We start from the raw sequence: 23,432 nt of genomic DNA on the forward strand, positions 1-23,432 counted from the left end.
TATCTACACATGTATGTGCACACACAAAGACTAAAGTTAATACATCTGATTCTCATTTCAGAGTGTGAAATTCTGCAATTCTCGATAAAATTATTTGGTCAAATCTGTAAACCTCGAGTTGTTTCAGAACCACATCTGTGATTATTTTGATACTTAGAGCACAGATAGCCGGCTACCTAATTATCACAGTGAAAATTATGTTTTTAAGCATGGGTAAAAGGAGGTAGCAAGGTGATGATAATACCTTTGCACAGTAAAGTTAATGGTGTTCCGGCTGCACTAGTCATCCCGTGAATTCAGAGACTGTAAAGTTTGATATGTTAAACTTCTTTGCAGGCACTATCTGCTTTAGGTTTGTTTGTTTCCCTTGGCGTGTTCCAGGTGTAGCGATGCCTCCTGCTGGCCACTGTATGTCCCAATGTTAGGAGAGAAAGGCCCTGTTGTTGGCCTAGTAAATCACGTCAAAGCGATCTTTTTAAGATGAAGCTAAACCTGGAGGGAAGATTTCAAATTTGTAACTCAAACCAAGTGAAAACATTAATCACTTGTCCAAAAAATAAAGTAGGTTATGTATGCAGGTAAATTATTCAGAAAAGTGTCATCTTTTTCTGCCTGGGTATAAGTTTTCTAAAACGTGGCTTGCTGAGATATGTAGAGACCCATCCATTTCTGTCTCTCCTGCTTTTAACTTTAAGAACTGTCATATTCCTGTTCACAGTCAATCCTTGTCACAACTCTGAGAGGGAAGCAGTAATAATATCACCTTCTCTTGTTTAACACCTTACAGTCATAAAATGTACACATTGTCCCCGTTTGACAACTGAGGGAGCTGAGATACGAATAGGTTAAGTGACTGGTTGTGTTCAAAGTCAGGCTAAAATGCCAACAACAGGGTCTTCACCACCTCAAAGTCTGAGTTTGATTCCATTTTGAGGTAAATTATAAAATTTACGTTAAAGTTGGTTTCCTCATCTGCCAACTGGCCAGGCCAGTATTCCCTTTGGGCCTTGTGAGAGTTAAACCGAATGGTGTATCATCATGCTAACCATGCCTGTGAAGCAAGAGCAGGTGGGTCTAACTCAGCATTTGGAAGTCAGCATCACAGGAAAACCCAGGAGGCCGGATTCTAGTTCTGTGAACTTCCTATGAGATATCTTAATTCAAGATAAAAATAATATAGAGCTAATTTTAAACTCAGGTTTCACTGCAGAAACATGTGAGGATATTTTATCACAGGTCAGACCTCTTTTCTCCCGAACTCAAAACACTTTAAGCTCCTTTTGTCTTCCAACTGTGTCTATAAATCGTGCTTACCATGGGCCACCGATGGATACTTTTGGACTACAGAAAAACAGTGTTAAAGGGTACAGGCGCTTTGCCTCAGCAGCCCGATGAATGGACACCAATGTAGACGAGAAAAAATCAAAAGTGACATTGCCATATAGAAGGGAGTACTCTTTGGAGAATGTGAAAAATGATGGAAAGCCCTTATCAGGATGTTGGATGAAGGCTTATTGAGATATTGATTGTGCGAAGGGAGCAATAAAGGAAGATTCTCTTTCTTCCTATTATTAATTTAGAAATGTTTTTCTGCAGAGTTAAAAATAAGCACTGCCTCACAGAAGTGACTTAAGAATCTAAAATAAACTTTTTTCGTGTTTTGATTCAGATCAAAAGTTTTCCTTGGCTTCTATGCCGTCTGAGATGTCTAAATTTCTTAGCCAGTATTTCTCAGGAGAGATGATCCAAGGACCCAGTGATTTTGATAGACATTTTCTTACTGCTGTCTGAGCGTGCACATCTCACCTCAACCTCATAGCTATAGCTCTTGGAGTGAATCCCTCATCTTTGGAAGTGCTTGTGATAATTCACCCAGCTCATTGTCCTGGCTTTGTTTTCAGCATCAATATTTCAGATTACCAGATGGTGGGGAAGAGGCTCGCAATCTTCTGAGGGGATGGAATGAAGTGCCACCCTTGGCTTTGTTGGTACTCTGTGTTTTCCATGAATCAAAGGCACCTTTGTGCCCTTCCTCATGCACAGGTAGAGAAGTACCATTTCATCAAGATAATGATCCACTTTTCTTGTGAAAACAAGTGGTGAGAGAGATGAGTTTGGTAACAGAACACAGATGCACTCATTAAAGGTCACTTACTCAAATCAATTCCTGGTTTCATATTCTTCCAAAGCCCTTATTCTCTACTGACAATCAAAGAGGTTTAAGATAGGTGGTGGGCAGTAACACTCATTGAAGAAGCAGACAATTAAGTCAGTACTTTTTCTGTTAGGCACCAAAGCAGCTCAAAATTTATCTCCTTAAGTTCAGTTAGTTCTTAGGCTCCTCTATTCCCTAATCAGCCCAAAGGAACAGATAAGTGTTAATCTCTTGGTGGAGGCTTTCGGTCTCTCTGAGTCTCTCTCAGTGTGTTTGTCACAAGGTTGTGACAATCAGCTTCATGGATGATAACCCCTCAAGCATCTGTGGTGGTCCATCCATTGCAGCCCAAATCCCTTTTCTTCCTGTGTTGATACAACCTGCCTCATGATTTGAACACAAGATGAAAACACATCATTTTCTACTTTGCAATCCTACTGAAGAATGCAGGATGCCTCCTATCTTCAAAGTTAGAAGTAGTACACTGCAAGGGAAGGCCTAACTAATCTCTTCAACCAGACTCCTTGGTTTGTAGCCACGTTCTCCCATGTACTTGCTGTGGGATCTTGGACAAGTCACAGGGCCACTGTGCCTCAACCTCATTCTATAAAACGGAGTTTTATTAGTATTACTTGTTGTGAGGATCTCTCTCTCTCTCTCTCCATATATATATATCTATAATATATATATAAGAATATATATATATTACACACATACACACACATACACACACCCCCACACTTACAAGATGGGCTGGCATACAGTAAGTATTACTTCAGTAGGAGCTATCACTATGGCCTCTTACTCAGATTTTAAACCATTTAGCATCCTGCCAATTTCCCTATGGCCTTGACTTTAAGTTCTCCTTGACCCACTGATGCCAATGCAAGCTTTCCCATCTAGACAAATGTCCAGCACCTCACCCGTTCTCAGTCCCAGCCTTATTCTCTCCACCCTGCCAAGAATACCCCTGCTTGACCTCCATAAACCTAGTCCACTCTTCAAGTTCCTCTTGATATCTCATTTCATGAGTGACACTCCCTTGACCTGCTGTGGCCACCCAAGCCCATCTCTCCTCTTTCTCTGGCCTTTAGTCAATAGGTCCTCCCCATTTATATGAATTAAGGAATCAGCAAAACCTGTATTTCAGTCCTGGCTCTACCAATTTCTAAAAATGTGACCTCAGGCAGCTTACTGAACTTCTGTAAGCATCAGTAGTCTTGTCTCTAAAACAACAATAATAGAGCAAATCAATGGCTGTCAAATCCAAGTGAGCATGAGAACCAACTGGAGGACTTGTTAAAACTCAAGTTGCTCCTTTCCCAAAGTTTATGGCCCACTAGATATGGGTTGGAGATTGAAAATATGCATTTCTAACAGGTTGCCGGGTGATAACTAGTGTTGCTGGTCTGGGAGCTACATTTTGAGAACCATTTTGTGGATGTTGCAGGACTGCAGAGAGAATTAAATAATATTTAGAGGATGTTTGCTCAGTAACTGTTACATAAAATATAACCTTTCCTTTTCCTCCATGAAATACACTAAAAATGATAAATAAAAACAGCAGAAGTGCTCTTGTTTTGATTTTGGCCCCATCCCATGAGTTAAAAGAGAACACCATATTGTAGCATTTCTCACTTTAGAGTTAGAAGCTCAGATTGTGTGGGCATTGCCCTTACAATAACTTTTCTGGCACCCACTACAAAGGCTTTCAATTTTAGAGAAGAGCTAAAACATATGCATTACCCTGGAATGTAATCTTTTTACATAATCTACTGTTTTTAACAAACTTCCACACAGGGTGCGTTTTTAGCATAAGTCTGCTTATGGGAGGTCATCCAACAGAATGCTTCACCACTTTCAGTGTTTACAACACTCTGAACCAAGGAGGTAGGAATATTGACCAAAAAGTTTAGCAGATGCTTTTCTTAAAAGAATGTGTGTTGGGGAAAAGGGAAGTGATTATGGAGTGAGAAGCTATATTTCATAACTTACTTGGCTGAAAGGAATTCAAAGCAGTGTTCTATATGTTATCCACTCATTGGAACAAGCAGATTCTTTAATTTTAGAGGGGATTAGAGTAAAAAGACTCCACAGGATAGAGTAGCAAAGACCCCAGGAGCAGAGCGCCTGCTTCCATACCTGGCTTTGCCACACTCTGGGAATCCTATTTTCTTCTAAGCAAAGCCAGAGCTGAATGATCTCCAAGCACTTTCCCTAACATTATCACTCTATGAGGAAATGACTCAGGAAATGGGACTTGTGACCACAGAAATCCTTTGCTAGCACCAGAAGACCAGATGAAATCAGCCTCTATCAATCTTTACGAAGGTTTGTAGAAATATTTTTTGGTGGATGAAGTTACTCACGTGAGAACGGTACCACCACCCCCACAGGATATGAGGCTTATCTAGAAAGAAAGATCAAGCTATGGCTCTCACTGGGGCCAGCAAGCCAATTCTCCCCCAAGTACAAAAAGACAAGTTATGTTTGTTGGCAGCTGCAGCTGTTCTAATACTGCACTCCCTTCCAACCAAAATATCCCTTCATTCAGGCTCATATGAGGATCTGACTGTTTTCATTTATATTCACAAAGGTTTTATAGTGGGAAGCAGAGGAGGAGCTGAGTGACAAAGACCAGGAAAGTCTGGAGGGAAATGAAATTCACTTGTCCCCCACAGTGTCTCTTGGACTGATTTCAACATCATTTGGAGAGAGACATTGAGACCAAGCTGCTGGAAATTTTCAGAGAGCCTGTGAGACTGTAATCAGGAGGACAGCTGCATGGGGGCACAGTTTGAGCAGGACCCATCCCTTCCCCCATCTACACTGCTTTTATACAGAATTCCCACAATCCCATGGCCTCCAGGGTTGGAAATTTTAGGGCAGTGGTTTTCAAAGTCTGGTCCCAGGGCCAGCCCAGAAGCACCAGCAGTACCCTGGAATTTGTTAGAAACGCAAATTCTCCAGCCCACTACAGCAAAATCAGAGACTCTAGGGGCAGGGCCCAGCATTTTTAGTTTTACAACCCTTCCCGGTGATTCTGGTACAAACATGTTGGAATTTGCCTGCAAAATTTAAGGAGGCACTCACTCCCAGTTTGATGTAAATTCAGGATCTGCACATGCATGAATCTGGAAATAACAACTGCCTTAAATTCTGTGCCATAGGCATATCACATGTTTTCCTCACCTCATGCAGGCCCTGAGAACCAATGTTTTAGGAGAACACAAAGACCACAACTTTGGCACCCACATTGATGGACATTTTCCTAATGGGCAGTAATTGGTGGTCCAGACGAGCAGCAACTCTGAATAAGTGGAAATCAAAATGGGAAGACACAGAGCAGAATGATTTGAGGGCACAGGTGAGGTATATCTATGAGGATCCACCCCAGAAACTACTGGGAGTCACTTGGCCATAGTGAGGGTTGGGAAAACTTCAGAGAGAGACCTGAGCTTCTCTTCTTCCCACGGAAGCTAGAGAGTTAGCAAATCTTTGGCTATGGAAATTAACATGGCAGACATTTAGTGAGTATTTATTGTTTACTAGACATGCAGCTGAGGACCTGACTTCTCACATCCCCTCATTTAACAATCAATGCAAATGTAGGTTTTATGATCCTGGTTTTGCAAAAGAGAAAACATAGACAGAAAGGTTTAATAATGTGTCTCCTATCTCAAGCTCATAAGTAGTGGACTGGGAATTAAACACTCTCTACGACCTCTCAAATTTGCTGCCACTTGGACTGAGATTAATGAATTTCCCCACGTATGACTTCCACTGGCCCCCACCTCAGCCAGCTGACTCACCAGTATCCCTATTTGCTCCCCCAAGCACAGTTTCACACATTGGATCTTGTCTTCTCTTTGAATTCTTAGACAGCACTTGGTGATTCGGTTCTTCTGCCCTCGACTTTGAACCCTGTAGGACTGGATATGGTTCCTAGAACTGACTTGTTGGATCCTCTGAGAAAAGTCCTAGGAAGAGCTACTTCTTGACCTAGGCCACTGAGAATGGGCCACCCTTACTTCATTCAGACCCTGCTTGACACTGCACACCACTTTGAATGTTCCTCTTTTAAATGGAATCTCATTAGCACCTAAAGTTTACAAGGAATTTGATACACTGCATATTCTTGAAAAACTTTCATATGGAAAGGAAGAAGATGGGTTTATATATAGAAAGCCACAGACACACAATGACTGGTACGTCCAAGTCAGTGCCTTTTGGGTCAATAGTACAAGGAAGTACAAGAACTGGCAGTGTCCAACTCTGGACTGCAACTTTCTGTCCTGTGACCATGAACCAGTTGACCTACATCTCCAGGTTTTAGTTTACCCCCTTTAAAAAATGGGTTATTAATTCTCTTGTACTCCCATGGCTTCAACAGCTTTACCCAACTTACCCTATTCAAGTATATACATAAGACTACTTCACTCATTCACCTAATGCCTATCTATGACATTGAATAGCCATGGGTCTGATAAACAGGTGTTCAGGGAATGAAGTATTTATGGAGGGTGACTTTGCTCTATGATACTTCAGAATATCATGTCTTGCCTACTTCAAGTTTAAGGAGGTACAAAGAGATAAATGTAGCTCATGGAAAACAGGGGCTTGGACTGTGGAGAGCATGGGGTTGGAGATTCAGCCCACAGAAGAGGGATAGTGGCTACACATGGATTCTAGAGATTTAGAAAGACTATTGAAAGTTCATGGGGTCTATTGGGAATGCTCTGTTATGGTCTCAACTGTGATTCTTACAAGGATAGTTTGCCTTTTTCTTCCCAACCTGTCCTTGGACTGTCAAGCACAAAGCAGTCCTGCACATGAAACCTCATAAAGCCAACACTTTTCCAGCTACCAGAGCTGTGGGCCAGGCCCATTACTTTACTTCCTTTCTTCCCTGAGACCATAAGATTTGGTAATTTTCCCATTACTGAGATGCAAATTGTTATTTTAGTTATCTTTGTCCCTGAGAAGGGACACTCCCAGCTTTTATTCAAGACATTGTCTCAAGGGTGGCTTGTGTACTTGCAGTGGCTGGCCTGCAGCCCCAGGCACCATCTCAAAGGGAACTTGCTTAAAGGACCTGTCAGGAGGAACCTCTTATGATTTTGGAAGATTTGTGCTTCTGTGAAAACTTCCTTGGTTTTCCCAAAGTGAGTAGCACTAAGAGTCTTAAGTGTGTAAGACGCCCAGTGGAGTCTAGCAAGTAAGGGAAGCTAGGAGGGCTGGCTGATTCCCATGCACAGCCAGGGCAGCTTACTCTGAGGGAAAAGAGGGAGCAGTGGGGCAGGCAACCACTGAGAGGACAGGAAGCAGGCCTGGGTCTCTATATCCTCTGAGGAAGGGGCAGAGAGAGATGTGTCTGGGAGAGAAGAGACTCTTAGGCCAGATCCAAGGCTGTCCTCATGGACTTTCTAGACAGGAGCACAGGTAAGAAAAACTACAGCCAGACTGTTCTCCCCCCCGAAGCCCCATGACACCCCACCGCCACCCCTAAGTGGTAAGCTTCTTGAAGGCAAAGACTAACTTGCTCTTACATCAGGTTTACATTGGTTAACACGTTAAAAATAAAATACAAGATTCAGAAACCACCTGCTTTTCTAACCCCTGCCCCTCTCCAATAAATGTTAAATATAAGTTCAAGAAATAATTAATTAAGCAAAGCCTTTTACGACAGTTTTCCCTTCTGTTAGAGACACTGTCTGGTAAATCAAGAAAAACATACCTTTTACCCACTAAACTAAACACAATCCCTTATCATACAATTAACCAAAACACAATCGTATGTAATACAATTATACTGACTACAATTACACAAAAGTAATGATGCAGTATAGATGGCAATGAGTTTCATGTAATCCAAAATAATGAGAGCGTCCTTGATTAGCAATTAACTTATCATAAGAGATCCCTATTGATAAATGTTCCCTCTATTGATACACACTTTGCAAAAGGTCCTGCTGGCTGGTGAAGTCAGACACTTCCCCCTCACCATCAATAAAGACTGTCGGGGTGGCTGCTCTTCCATGTGGTATCTTTTATTCTGAGGTCTCTAAACTAGCTCATTCTAAAAAAGCACATATTTTATTACACACTTTTCCAGCTGGTTAAATAGAAAAAAAAGAAGCAGAAGAGCCAGGAAGTCTGTATGATTTGTTGACGATCTCATGTGTGGTGGTATTAACAGAGAAACATGCGCATAAAGCTTCACCAAATTATATCGGTCATTCAAAGCATTAGAGGAAACTATGGTCGGCAGAGCTGATTTCTGTGCCGCTCGGGAAAGGCACCTGCTACCTCTCATCATTGCTCCCCTGGACTGGAGCAGCCACTTCTCTAGCTCTGGGCTGGTTCTCTTTCAACCCATCCTTGTCACTTTTTCTTGAGTACTCTTTCTACTAAGAATATCGGACTTCTTTCCTTCCTGATTCTCACCTAGAACATGAAACCAAATTCCACAGGCACAGTTCTTCGTAACTGGTACTGGCCCACAGCTGTAGCATATTCACATCATGTGCTCTACCACAATGACCTATCATCCCCGCTGAGCTATATTTTATTGAATCTAAGACACCATTAATTATAAGACATACCATTATTTTATATGCCACTAAGAAAAATAAATGTTGCCAACTAAACTATTACACACCATCAACTGTAAAATGTACCCCAATATTAGAGATTTTAAAATGAAAGTAGGTGTTTTGTGTTGATGACATCCTTACAAACCATGATCCCTCCAATTCCATGCCCTCTCACATGCTACATCCTGCCAACTCATTGAACATCAGCACCCCCACTCGTCAGCCAAGTCTGCATGTCCTTTAAGATTCGGCTTATCACCACTTCCTCAAAACCTCCTTGACCTCATTCTCCAGAGGCCAGACCAAGTTGCTGCTGTCATCTGTCCACAAATAAGGATGCACTTCTTGGTCATTTATCACACTTTATTGTAGTGACTAATGTATTCCCTGATGAAACACATGCAGAGACGCTATATCATCAACACACAGGCAGGCACTTAAAACACACTATTCACCCAATTAACAAATGATATTTTGACCAGGATAAGTAGAATTGGAAGAAAAAGGAGGCAAGAGAAGAAACATGGGAAACATGATAAACCTTGCTGGAAATTCAGAATGGATCCTCTTTAATTTTCTGCAGCAGTCTTTTGAATCTAGAAACTTCAAATATAAGAGCCACCGCCAAGGAGAAACGAAGAGAGAAACTGAGCTTTTGCTAGATTTGTAGGCTGCACAGTAAAAGTGCTGATTCTCTCTGTCCAGCATCTGGTCTCTTTTGGGCCAAAGATGCAGTGGGTTAGGGGCAGTGACACAAAGATCAGCCACCGTCAGGAGCTGCTGTGTACTACTGGGCACCGCCATTGCCTCTGGTATGGGATTCCCAGAGGGCCTGTAGCTCATCTGCCTGTGTTAGAAAGGACTCTCCCTGCAGTGAAGAATGAAATGGTTTAGGAGAGAAGTAATTCCTCCTTCTTTTTGCTTTACTCTTAACTTCAAAGTAATCAAATGTTGTTTATGCATAAAATTTTAATCCTTTCACAAATTTGTATTTTGATTTAATTTGCATATCCCATTTACTGCAAGTCAACATGAAGAGAGACTCGACTAATTTAAACCATTTTTCTCTGGGCTTGAAATCCTTTCAGAAATATTTTCCATTAGGCAACTCAATTATGTCTAATATGGCTAATGTCAGTGGATTAGAATTTTGCTTAAAGAAACTCATATTTAGAACAGTGAGAATGTGAAAGGGGGTGGGAGAACAGAGGAGAAGAGACAATAATTACCTGTCTTTGATGCTACACAGATCAATGTGTAAATCACTAAAATTCCCCAGAGAACCTTGCTGAACTGAAATGAGGTCCTTGGGCTGGTTATCAATAAAGATGAGCCTCATGCAGCCTTGGAAAGCCTTAATGGGATTTAAACATTGGGAATCGGTGAGATTGTCGGGGCACCCTGTGGGACAGAGAAAAAAAAATGAAGAAGAATGCTGAAATGATCAGTCATTGCTTTGGCGATCTATTGATGGAAAACTTTGAGGTCTAATTATTTTGGTGATTTTTCATTCACAGCAGTGCGCACGTTTTTGTTGTAAATCCTAGCATTCTCGGAGAGGGGACAGAATTGGTACAAAATGGGGCATACTCAATCACAGTATAGAACACAAAACAAAATGTGTTAAAAGTAACACCAATACTATAGCATTTATCTCGTTGTTACTTCTTTTTTCCCATTGGTAAGCTATTTGTCCTTCTTGTACATGGTATACTTTACTCATGCCAAGGAAGCAACATGCTATAACTACTTAGGAATTTCTGTTCTGTCTTGAAACACTTCTAAATGCACAATTCAATTCTGAATTACACTTTCAAAGGAAATTATGCTCTAGGTAGCATAGTAATTGTCTGGTTAATTGTCTAGCAGAGTAATTGTCTGGTTAATTGTTAGCATTGCCAGGCTTAGTTCCTGAGAAAGGTACACATAGGAGCGTAAGTGGAATTTTGAAGTGATCTGCAAAGCAAGTCCAAACGTGAAAGGAACTAAGGATTTAAACACACTCTGCTATAGAGCTGTAACAGCATACATGAAAGCTTAACACCATACCTTCGTAAAGGGTGTTCTTTTAAAAAAATTCGTCGCACTGATTTAGCAGAGGTTGAAAATAGGGCATATCTACTCCCCATTAAGACAGGTAGAGAGCTACATAGCTATAGGAGTTTGTGCTCTTTGTAAACTCCACCCCGATGGTTTTAATAGGTTCAGAGCATATGGGAATGCAAGCCTGAAAAAGTGGCAATAACCCATAAATAATTGGGAATTATTTCAGCCATCTCTAACAGACAGTCACTGTTGGGCTGAAGCCCAGCAGCTGGTTAACAGCTCACAGGCACCCTATAAAATGAAGAGAGATGCTACAACTTCTAATTGAAGCTGTAGAGAGAATTTATGTAAGTTGACGATTATTACTCAAACTCATTTTCACCTTCCTTAAGTTTACAGTCTACATGTGCGGCGTTTGTTTAAACACTGTTCAAATCACAGATAAATCTCCACTTCCTAATCCCAGGGCCCCTGAAGATCCACATTTAACTTCAACTGGGGGAGGGGAGCCATTTTGCCTTGGAGGCATTTCAGATGCTTACTTACCATAATTAATTCAACATCATTTCCCCAGAAATAAACGCTACTGTTTTTCTCCCTCTGTTGATGAAACATGCATATGATGCACAATTACACAGTCTGTGAAAGATGGCTGTAGGGCCCCAAGTCCCTTCCTCTGTAGCCTTTGTGCTACGTTTGCTAGCATCCCTCTGCTGTCACTCATGGGTTATGGAGGACACAGATCTGGGATTTAATCCTAGTTCTACTACTCACACAAATTATTTCATCTCAGCAAACACTCATCTTATTATCTGTGAAATGGGACTAATATTACCTACTTCACAAAGTTACTGCATGAATTACATGAGGTAAGACATAAAACATTTACAGAAAATGGAAATGTTTCCTTTTTACAGGAATTTGTTATTCTTGCACACGTGGAGAGTTGGAGTGAAGGACAGAGGCCCTTCCTGAGGCCTTAAAATCAAACCATAGAGATATTGCTCCACACTGCTTCCCTCCTAGGACACCTCGATATGTATGCTGCATCTGTGCAAAGTCCTTTTTCGTATATCAAAGCTTAACCACATGTCATTGGTATGAGAGAAGTGATTTGTAAATTCTATTTAAGAGATTTCATCTTATCACTTTATACAATACTCCTCTTCAGTTTTCTGATGGAAAAAAAATTGGAAACTGTAAGCAGGGCCAGCCCATGCCCATATTCACAAAAGCTGAAGCCCATCTGTCCACTCCCTACAATGTAGGAAGCACTGTGCTGTACATTTAAACCTTGACCTCTCTGAATTCTCTTCCTTTCCGCATGTCCTTGATAAGGAATTTCAGGGACCATAAGTGTCAGATAGCTCAAGGTCAGACTGCTCAAGGTCAGACAGCTAATGAGATTTATTAATCTTTAGAAGTCATTTCTATAACAAACAGCTGAAGAACAAATTAGATACTAATAGTTTTAATGAAAAAATATCTTGAAAAACTAAATAAAAATATGCATGCATATATAAAAATGAAGCAGATGCTTAATCATATGTTTTTCATCCTTACCAGTTTTCCCTTGTGCTTTTGTCATTGGAAAGATTTCCAAGATTCACCTAACGCTGGAGAGGGCAGGATCTGTACTGGCTGCTCCTTATGGAGCCACAAGATCATGGGCCTTCTAGGTCTTCCCCATTTTTAGCTGTCCCACTTCATACGCATGGCCTCCAGGGATGTAGAAAGGGATGGATAGAGCATTAAGAAATCAACAGAAGACTGAGTATGCTGGCTATGCCTTCCCACCTGGATGTTTTCTTCTGCAGGGACTGCTGACTGCTGGTACACTTTCTCCAAGTTTTCAGCTGAGTTTCTCCTTCCGAATGTGATCACAGAGCTTGGCATGGCTACAAAAATTCTCCTTTGGACGTGTTATTTAACACCAACTGTCATAGCTAAAGTTCTTTTTTTCCTCAGCACTGACCCAGATAATTTATATTTGCACAGCTGTGAGAGAGTTTGCTTGTCATTATTTTTGGCTTGGGAGTGGGTGCCTGTGTATGTGTGTGTGTGTGTGAGTGTGTGTGTATGTGTGTGTGTTGGGAGAACGGTCTAATTGACAAAGAAGGAATGTCACAGTGAAATAATTGTCCACTGCATTCTCCCTCCCTCCTTTATTTTCAATCTCAAAAGCTGGGGAATTTACCTCCAAAGTAGTAGCTATTTCCAGAATAAATCTGCACCCTGCTTGTGTCCTGAGTTGGGAATGCTGCCTTGTTATCCAGAGTGAGAGTGATGCGGTTCCTTCTGGCGGTGATGCTAACTGAATGCCACAAACCATCATGCAAGTTGCCGCCTGCAAAGGAAACAGGAAAGTTAAGCTGAGGGATGATTGACTTGGGGAGGTTTGGAGAGAGCGGAGCTCCTCTTCCTCACCTGCTATGGTTCACGCGCATTCTCACAGAGGTCCCCCCTCTTCATTTTGCTTAAGCTAAAGTCCTAGCTCCCTCACAAGAATCATCTTTCTTCCTCTTTTCACCGCTTAATTTTCTTCCTCTATTTTTTGGGTGTGGCTGAACAAATTCTAACACGTTTTGTTTAAAAACAAAAGGGCAAAACACAAATTTGTATGTATACTACAATCAAAGGTAATTAGCATATTAATTGACCTACTGATATGTAAATGCAGAATGAAAGGTTGGGGGAAAAAATCTCAAAATGTTCCCAGTGATTTTCTCTCTGAGTGGTGAGGTTGCAGGCAATTTTAGTTTTCTCAGATTTTTCTACAAATGGCTTATATTTCTTTTTTAGTAAAAAATAAACTATTTTATGAAAAACTAGAGAGACCTACAACTAAAATATGCAGCTATGTACTGGAGGGCTTTGGAGAAAATAAGAAAATAAATAAATAAAATAAACTATTTTTAAAGGCAAAAGTATATGAGGAAAGCTAGATTCCAGTGACGTGCCAGGCAGAGGCAGGCTGCTGTTAGAGAGAGGTAACATACTAGCTCAATACCAGTCTTTTTCCTTAATTAACTATGTGATACTGGCTGAGTTACCCACCTTCATGGTGCTCTGCTTTCATCATCTGTGACTATCATCATTCCTACTCTGTATCGTTGCTCACGGGGTCAAACAAGATCCGGCAGGAAAGCTCTGAGGGCAGCAGGGAGCAGAATGGGTGTTTAGGAGGAGTTAATGCCTCTCTTGTTCTTTTGCTCGGATTTCTTTGGTGCACACTATGCTGCTGACCTGCCCTATTGAGGAAGCTGGATTGGGAATTAGTCATGAGTGTTTCAACAATTTCCTTCAAAAAGTTTATCATCTATTAAGTCTCTGTTGGTACAAAGTGCTTGCGGATGTCATTAACCAGTCCAGTCACAAAGATTTGTCTTTGATGAGAGCACAGAGCCACACACTTCTTCACTCATAGACTGCTGTGTGTTGAGTTGTGTTCCTCCTCTCATTGCCTAAGTTCCTTCCTCTGCACAACGGGGACAACGATGGTACTTGTAAGCTATTGTGAGAATTATACCAGTTAATAAAGTAGTGTATGTAGAACAGTTCATGCCACATCCTATGTAGAAAACAATGCTAGTTAAAACAAATAGACAGAACAGCAACTACAAAATGGTCCCCTGCGTTTGGGAGTAAGGCTATTAACATCACATGGTCTTTATCCTGGGGTAGTCCATAGCTGAGTGGAAGAAACATATGCAAAGAAGATTAAAATACTATCCTTTGAGCATTTCAGTATAATGGGATAGACAGAGGAGCAATAGCACTTGCAATTCCAGGTGAACAGTAATACACAAGCAGAGAAGAAAGAAGGTTTAACTAACTCCATGTGAAGATCCCTAAAGGGCTTCACAGAAGAGGCAATGACAGTTTGGGGAAGATTCAGAAAATGAGCAAGAGTTTGCCACTTATGGAGAAAAAGTTCCAAGAGACAGAGAACCTGTCGGAAGAAGCAAAGGTCTGGAATGTGAAGTAGGACAGAACAATAGGAAGGCAGGTGGGAAGAGGATCAGTCACCCAAGGGCCTCAAATGGCAGACTAAGGAAGGGATTTCAACAATGTCCTTTGACAAATGATTCAGACGGCATCTTACCCAAGTCAATTCTATCAGAATCTCTGGAGAGGAAGCTCCAGGCATCTGCATTTTAAAAAAGCTTCCTGGTGATTTTAACAAGCAGCCAGGAATGAAAATCACCCCTTTGGAATATAGGAATCCATGAGGGGTCTTTAGCATGGGAATGACCTGGCTGGAGGTGCATATTCAAAGAACCTGGCAGCAGACTATAGTAGCTGAGAGCAGTGAGGCTGGAAGCGGAATTGGTAGAGCCTATTGCTTGCATAGTCCCCAGAAGATAGAATGACAAGGGTCTTAGCCGACGTAGTAACAAATAAAAATGGCAAGCAATAGGATATATTGGAGAATATGAGGAAGCCATTTGATGTAAACCTGATTCGGTCTGAACTTATCTTTCCAAAAGGGCCTGACAGAGGCTGTGAAGTGTGCGTTCTATATTTGCTTTAGATATTTCCTATGGCAAGAACAAAGGCCCTTGAGATAAAGGTGCAACTTCCCTCCCTCTCCCAATGTTGGCATCCCTTAAGGATTACGCATCTTTCCTTAGGCTAGGAACTGATTGCTGCTCTCACCTGTGACCACCCAGCTTGAGACAATAGGCTTGCCTCCTGCTACCCCCTCTGAGATAGCAGACCCACTACCTGCTGTGTCCATCAAGCGCTGTGCCGACAGGGCAATCTTGTGACTATTGTGGGAGGGACATTTCAATCATATGTGAAACGTCCTGTATGGGGGTATATAACCACTCTGTATACCTCACTTCTTTGGTGCCCTTTCTTCCTTCAGGAAGAAAAGCCCCAGGCCATGGTCCTCAGACTTCAGCTCAGAATAAACTCACTCAAATTTTCATTTATAGATTGGTTATGGATTATTTTCATCGACAGTAGCAGCAGTGAAAATGGAGGGTAAGGGATGGATTAAGAGCTTTTTCTGAAGGTAAGAAATCAGACTTGGTAGAGCCTACTGGAGCAGTCCCTAAGAAAGCAGCTGGGAAGAAACCATTGAAAATCAGAGCCAAGGTCTGCGGGACTTCTCAGAACAGCTCCTGAAGAGCTCTGCCCCTGAGCCCTTGGATGGGTGCAGAAGCTGCCCAGGGAGAAGCAGCCCAGGGAGAAGCACAGCACCCCACTGGGGGCGCAGCCGCACTGCACAGAGGCAGCCATGCTCCAACTGCTCAGAACAGCCCAGGTGTAAGGAAGCCTCCTGCATCCGCCAGCTCCCTCACAGTGAGTCTTTGCTGCCGCCCTGAACATCTGCTCAGGATAGAGAGGAGAACCCAGAGGCTACTCAGCCTGGCGGCCCTACTTTCTCCCAGAGTCCAGGGTTTGGGTCCCCTACTGCTGCTGAAGTAGAGGCTATGTTAGGTGTTTCCTGGTGAAATATTTGGCTTCTGTCAGAGGCATTTGGGGGGCATAGCCAGCTATATGGGTCTTCACTCCTTTAACTTTCATTTGCCTACTAAATTAAATACACCTGCATAAAGTATGAGACTGCATTTGCAGATATGCTATAGACTGTGTGGACTGGAAGGGAGTCAGTAAGCTAGTTCAACAGAGTGTAAATAGCCCCTAAGGGCCCCGTGCCCTCCTCTGCATCAGAGATCCAGTAGGGAAGAAAGCACACATGGAGGCCACAAGGAGGGTCCCATCTGAATAGAGATGCATCATCTAGTCATTTTAAAGTGAAACTGGCCAGAAAGAAAAGGTCTGCTCAGTATGAGGCGGCCAGGCTGGAGCACCAGCTTGTGTTTCCTGATAAGGGTACCATCTCCTCCCCACATCATTATCCATGTTTCTATCTTTAAAATAAACACTTAACTGAGTTTTGTTTGCTGTCTTTTTCTTTTCTTTCTTCCTTTTTGGTCAGCTTTTCCTTTTTATTTGATCTCTTCTGGTTTTTCCTACATGGCCCCTAGTCCCCACAGGGGGAGGTTGTGTGAAATCTCAGCTCTGTAGAGGAGAATTATTAGAACTTCAGTTCTTGACACTGACCACACAAAGGGATCACCTGGGAGCTTTTGAAAAGACAGGTCCCTGGGCCCCAGACCAGGTTAATTAAGGCATATTTCCAGGGGTGGCTGCAGGCCTTGGAAGTTTCAAAGATCCCTAGAGATTCAATTTCGCAACCTGGGTGGAGATACCTCCATCAGAGGTTTCAGGAGAGGAAGGAAAGAAGGGAGGAAAAACAACTAGCTTAGAGGAGCTGATCTGAGAATAGATTCCAAGGGAAGGAAAGTGGCACATTCTCCTAAAAACCTTGGCTTTCTACCTGAGCACTCCTGTCTACACCATTCTGTTAATGGACCTCACATAACACTGCTACAGGTTCTTCAAGGTTTACTTTGTAAAAACACTCTTTTAAAGGGATAAGTTTAAGTGTTATTAGTTATTCGCAAATTAGGGAAAATCAATTCTATCATGTTGCTTTCCTCCCAAAAGTTCCCTGAGATAAATAGCTCTGATAACATAGCAGTTTTCATTTGGAAGAACTAAAAGCTATCCCTTTGACGCCATGAACATCTTGATAGGAAAAAACCTGGAGGGTAGAAAAACAGGGTATTTAGGGCCACTTTGAGGTGCTAGGCATTCATATGCCTTATAAGCCAAGGCTTAAAAGTTGGGATTTGGGTTCTGGAAAGATTTTTGGATGCTGACAATCATAAAATTTCTGAACTTTAAAGTGATGTCAATTAATATCTGCCATCTCCTAGACTGGCAAGGAATAAAAGCCAATTATACTCAATGTTAGTGGATACAGAGGGAAGCAGGTAATTTCATACATTGCTGATGGCAGCATAAGTTTGTACACTCTTTCCGGAAGGCAATATACCAATAAGCATCAAAAACCCTAAAGATGTCAGAGGAAGGAGGCGGAGAAAAATGGCGGGGTGAGATGACCCAGGACTCTCTCCCCTCCAAACTACAACCAAAGAATTGGAAAAACAGAATTTCAACCAATAACACTAATGCCAGACCATCAGAAAACTACAACAACAAGACGACGGAGAATGGAGAGGCTGCAGCTGGCCTTTGAGGAGCTGGAACGGGGTAAGAGAGAACTTTGCTCCCTCCCCTAGAGACTGGGATTGCTGCCACAGGTGAGGGAAGGAGCAGGGGAGGGGCCACATGACTGGGGTATCATCCAGGACTCCTGCTGCTGGTGCAGTGGAAACCTGCTGACCTGGGAAAGCTTCCATGTGCAGGGACACCATCAAGCCAGGGCCCCAGGAGACCAGAGAATGAGAGCTGACCGGAATCCAGATTGGCACACTAGAGAAAGTACTCCTCCTCTTCCAACCCGCACTGGGTGTCACCATCTTGCCTGAAGGTGGAGGGCTCAGAACACATGGCTTTCGACCCCCATCTAGTGGCGACAGGCTGTAACTGCAACCGAATACTACAGTCATGCGCAAAAACCTCTCCTCTACCATTAAGCAATTTATAAAAGCCCCAGACCAGAAGGAAAACAATAAAAGCACAGAATTAAGTCCTGAGGACTTGGAAATAGCTAAACTAAGTGAAAATGAGTTCAGAGTAGCCATCATCAAAAAACTCACTGAGGTAGAGGGAAAGATAGAGAAACAAGTCAACGAGTTCTGGAGTTACTTCACAAAAGAGATTGAAACTATAAAGAAGAATCAATCAGAAATATTTATGAAAAATAAAATGGACCAGATAAAACAGAATATGGATTCCTTGAATGCCCGTGTAGACACCATAGAGGAGAAAATTAGCATAATCGAAGATAGACAGGCTGAATGGCTCCAGACAGAGGAAGAAAGAGAACTAAGGATTAAAACGAATGAAGAAAATATCAGGGAAATAGTGTATTCAATGAGGAGAACGAATTTAAGAATCATCAGAATTCCTGAGCACGTGAAAAAGGAAAATGGAGCAGAAAGTGTGCTTAATGAAATTATAGAAAAGAACTTCCAAAATCTAGGGATTGAGGGAGAAATGTGTGTGGAGGAAGTTTTCAGATCTCCTAGATTTGTCAGTGTAAAAAGACCTACTGCAAGGCATATAGTAGTAAAAATGACAAAAATGAAAGACAAAGAAAGAATACTCAGGGCAGCAAGACAGAAGAAAATAACCTACAAAAGAACTCCTATCAGACTTTCAGTGGATTTCTCTCCAGAAACCTTACAAGCTAGGAGAAAATGGAGTGACATATTCAAAATTTTAAAAGATAAAAATCTTCAGCCAAGAACACTCTATCCAGCAAAAATCTCCTTGAGATATGAAGGAGAAATTAAATCTTTTCCAGACAAACAAAAGTGAAGGGTATTTATAACCAAAAGTCCTCCACTACAAGAAATCCTCATGAAGGCTCTCATATCTGAAAAAAGAACAAAATGGAGAAAGGGGTCACAAACCACAGAGTAGGGAGACAGATAGATAGAACCAGAATAGGATAGCAAATATTCAACAGTAGCATTAGGATAGAGGGAAGGAAACCACCAAAGCAAAGATGATATTATCACTCTAACTGCAAACTCATAACACGAGTTGGAATAAGAGATGAAAATAATAATTTAGGAGGGGAAGAGCAAAGGGACTCAATCAGCCTAGGCCAAGTAAGTAAGAGACCACCAGAGAATAAACTATGTTATACACGAGATTCTAAATACAAACTTCAGGGTAGTCACTAAACTGAAAAACAGCACAGAGCCACAAAACATAAATAAGGAAAAATCTAAGAAATCCAGCATAAGAAATTGCAGAAGTCAATAGGTAGGCTAAAACACACAGGCTGAGAAACAAAGGTAACACAGGAAAACGAGATAACGAGCAACACAATGACAGCATTAAGCCCACATGCATCAATAATCACCGTCAATGTAAACGGATTGAACTCTCCAATAAAAAAGACACAGAGTGGCGAAATGGATTAAAGAACAAGATACAACAATTTGTTGCCTCCAGGAAACACACCTCAGCCCCAAGGACAAACACAGGCTCAGAGTGAAGGGGTGGGAGACAATACTTCAAGCTAATAGCAAACAAAAGAAAGCAGGTGTTGCAATACTTATATCACACAAAACAGATTTCAAAATAAGGCAGGTAAAGAGAGACACACAGGGACAATATACAATGATCAAAGGGCCACTTCATCAAGAAGAAATAACGCTTATAAATATCTATGCACCCAACACAGGTGCACCAAAGTTCATAAAGAAACTATTAACAGTCCTAAAGGAAGATGTTAAAAACAACACAATAATAGTAGGAGACCTCAACACCCCACTCACATCAAGGGACAGATCATCCAGACAGAAAATCAACAAGGAAATAGTGGAGCTAAATGAAAAACTAAAACAATTGGACTTAATAGACATATATAGAACACTTCATCCAAAAACAACAGAATACACATTCTTCTCAAGTGCACATGGAACATTCTCAAGGATAGACCATATGTTGGGAAACAAGGCAAACCTCTACAAATTTAAAAAAAATTGAAATTATAACAAGCATCTTCTCCGATCATAATGCTATAAGGCTAGAAATTAATTACAAGAAAAGAGCTGAGAAAGGCACAAGAATGTGGAGACTAAACAATACGCTACTGAACAAGCAATGGATCATTGAAGAAATTAAATAAGAAATTAAAGAAGAAATCAAAGAAGAAATCAGAAAATACCTGGAGACAAAGGAAAATGATAACATGCCATACCAACTCATATGGGATACAGCAAAAGCTGTATTAAGAGGAAAATTCATCGCAATACAGACACGTCTTAACAAACAAGAAAAATCCCAAATAAACAATCTTAAACTACGCCTAAGCGAATTAGAGAAAGAAGAACAAACAAAGCCCAAAGTCAGCAGAAGGAGAGAAATAATAAAAATCAGAGCAGAAATAAATGCTATTGAAACAAAAAAGGCGGTAGAAAGGATCAATGAAACAAAGAGATGGTTCTTTGAGAAGATAAATAAAATTGACAAACCCCTAGCCAGACTTACAAAGAAAAAAAGGGAGAAAGCTCAAATAAACAAAATCAGAAATGAAAGAGGAGAAATAACAACAGACTCCACAGAAGTACAATAGATTATAAGAGAATACTACGAAAAATTATATGCCAACAAAATGGATAACCTAGAGGAAACGGATAAATTCTTGGACTCCTACAATCTCCCAAAGCTCACTCAAGAAGAAGCAGACAATTTGAACAGACCACTCACAAGGAAAGAGATTGAAACAGCAATCAAAAACATCCCAAAGAATAAAACCCCAGGACCAGATGGCTTTCCTGGGGAATTCTACCAAACTTTCAGAGAGGATTTAATACCTATCCTTTTCAAGCTATTCCAAAAAATTAGGGAGGATGGAACACTTCCTAACACATTCTACGAGGCCAACATCACGCTGACACCAAAGCCTGACAAGGACACTACAAAAAAAGAGAACTATAGGCCAATATTGCTGATGAACATAGATGCAAAAATTCTAAACAAAATTTTGGCAACCAATATTCGGCAATTCATCAAAAGGATCATACATCATGATCAAGTGGGATTCATACCAGGGACACAGGGATGTTTCAACATCCACAAATCAATCAATGTGATACACCACATCCACAAACTGAGGAATAAAAACCACGTGATCATCTCAATAGATGCAGAGAAAGGATTTGACAAGATCCAACAGCCATTTATGATAAAAACTCTGAACAAAATGAGCATAGAAGGGAACAACCTCAACATAATAAAGGCCATATATGACAAACCCACAGCCAACATCATACTCAATGGGCAAAAATTGAGTTCCATCCCCCCGAAATCAGGAATGAGACAAGGATGCCCTCTATCACCACTCTTATTTAACATAGTACTGGAGGTTCTAGCCAGAGCAATGAGGCAATAAAAAGGAATAAAAGGAATCCAAATAGGGAGGGAAGAAGTGACACTCTCACTGTTTGCAGACGACATGATCTTATATATAGAAAACCCCAAAGAATCCACTGGAAAACTCTTAGAAGTAATCAACAACTACAGCAAAGTTGCAGGGTATAAAATCAATTTGCATAAATCAGTAGCATTTCCATATTCTAATAATGAACTAACAGAAAAAGAACTCAAGAACACAATACCATTCACAATCACTATGAAAAGAATAAAATACCTCGGGGTGAATTTAACTAAAGAAGTGAAAGACCTATGCAATGAAAATTACAAGGCCTTTCTGGGAGAATTGGATGACGACATAAGGAGATGGAAAGACATTCCATGTACATGAATCAGAAGAATAAACATAGTTAAAATGTCCATTCTACCTAAATCAATCTACAGATTTGATGCTATCCCAATCAGAATCCCAATGACACTGTTTACAGAATTAGAACAAAGAATCCTAAAATTCATATGGGGCAACAAAACCCTGAATTGCTAAAGCAATCCTGAGATAAAAGAACAAAGGGGAGGCATCACAATCCCTGACTTCAAAACATACTACAAAGTGACAGTAATCAAAACAGCATGGTACTGGCACAAAAACAGGTGCACAGATCAATGGAACAGAATTGAAAGCCCAGAAATAAAACCACACATCTATGGACAGCCTATCTTCGACAAAGGAGCTGAGGGCATACAAGGGAGAAAAGAAAGTCTTTTCAACAAATGGTGCTGGGAAAACTGAAAAAAATGAAAATTGACCATTCTTTCTCATCATTCACCAAAATAAACTCAAAATGGATCAAAGACCTAAAGGTGAGACCTGAAACTATAAGGCTTCGAGAAGGAAACGTAGGCAGTACACTCTTTGACATCAGTATTAAAAAGATCTTTTCCGACACCATGTCTTCTCAGCGAAGGGAAACAGTAGAAAGAATAAACAAACGGGACTTCATCAGACTAAAGAGCTTCTTCAAGGCAAATGAAAACAGGATTGAAACAAAAAAACAACCCACTAACTGGGAAAAAATATTTGAAAGTCATAGATCTGACAAAGGCTTAATATCTATAATATATAAAGAACTCACACAACTCAACAACAAAAAATCAAATAACCCGATCAAAAAATGGGCTGGAGACATGAACAGTCATTTCTCCAAAGAAGATATACAGATCGCCAATAGGCACATGAAAAGATGTTCATCATCGCTGATCATCAGGGAAATGCAAATCAGAACTACACTAAGATATCACCTTACACCCATTAGAATGACAAAAATATCTAGAAGTAATAGTAACAAATGTTGGAGAGGTCGTGGAGAAAAAGGAACCCTCACCAACTGCTGGTGGGAATGCAAACTGGTGCAGCCACTATGGAAAACAGTATGGAGATTCCTCAAAAAATTAAAAATAGAACTACCATACGACCCAGCTATCCCACTACTGGGTATCTACCCAAAGAGCTTGAAGTCAGCAATTCCAAAAGTCCTATGCACCCCAATGTTTATTGCATCATTATTTACAATAGCCAAGACGTGGAAGCAATCTAAGTGCCCAGCAACAGATGAACGGATAAAGAAGATGTGGTATATATACACAATGGAATACTACTCAGCTGTAAAACAGAACAAAATCATCCCATTTACAACAAC

General features: G+C 41.0%; 1 protein-coding gene across 2 annotated transcripts in view; it reads right to left on the reverse strand.

Annotated features, from left to right (window-relative positions):
* CNTNAP5 (contactin associated protein family member 5) overlaps positions 1-23,432 on the reverse strand; it is a 775,716-nt gene that overhangs the window by 337,754 nt on the left and 414,530 nt on the right. For both annotated transcript variants that reach the window (XM_014732391.3, XM_070241766.1), the window contains exons 9-10: positions 12,995-13,144; positions 9,981-10,152 (exon numbers count right to left, since the gene is read on the reverse strand). In XM_014732391.3, the coding sequence (XP_014587877.2) occupies positions 9,981-10,152; positions 12,995-13,144 (322 nt within the window). The remainder of the gene's footprint in view (positions 1-9,980; positions 10,153-12,994; positions 13,145-23,432) is intronic.

The sequence above is a fragment of the Equus caballus genome, chromosome 18 (genome assembly GCF_041296265.1).
Source record: "Equus caballus isolate H_3958 breed thoroughbred chromosome 18, TB-T2T, whole genome shotgun sequence".
NCBI lineage: Eukaryota > Metazoa > Chordata > Mammalia > Perissodactyla > Equidae > Equus > Equus caballus.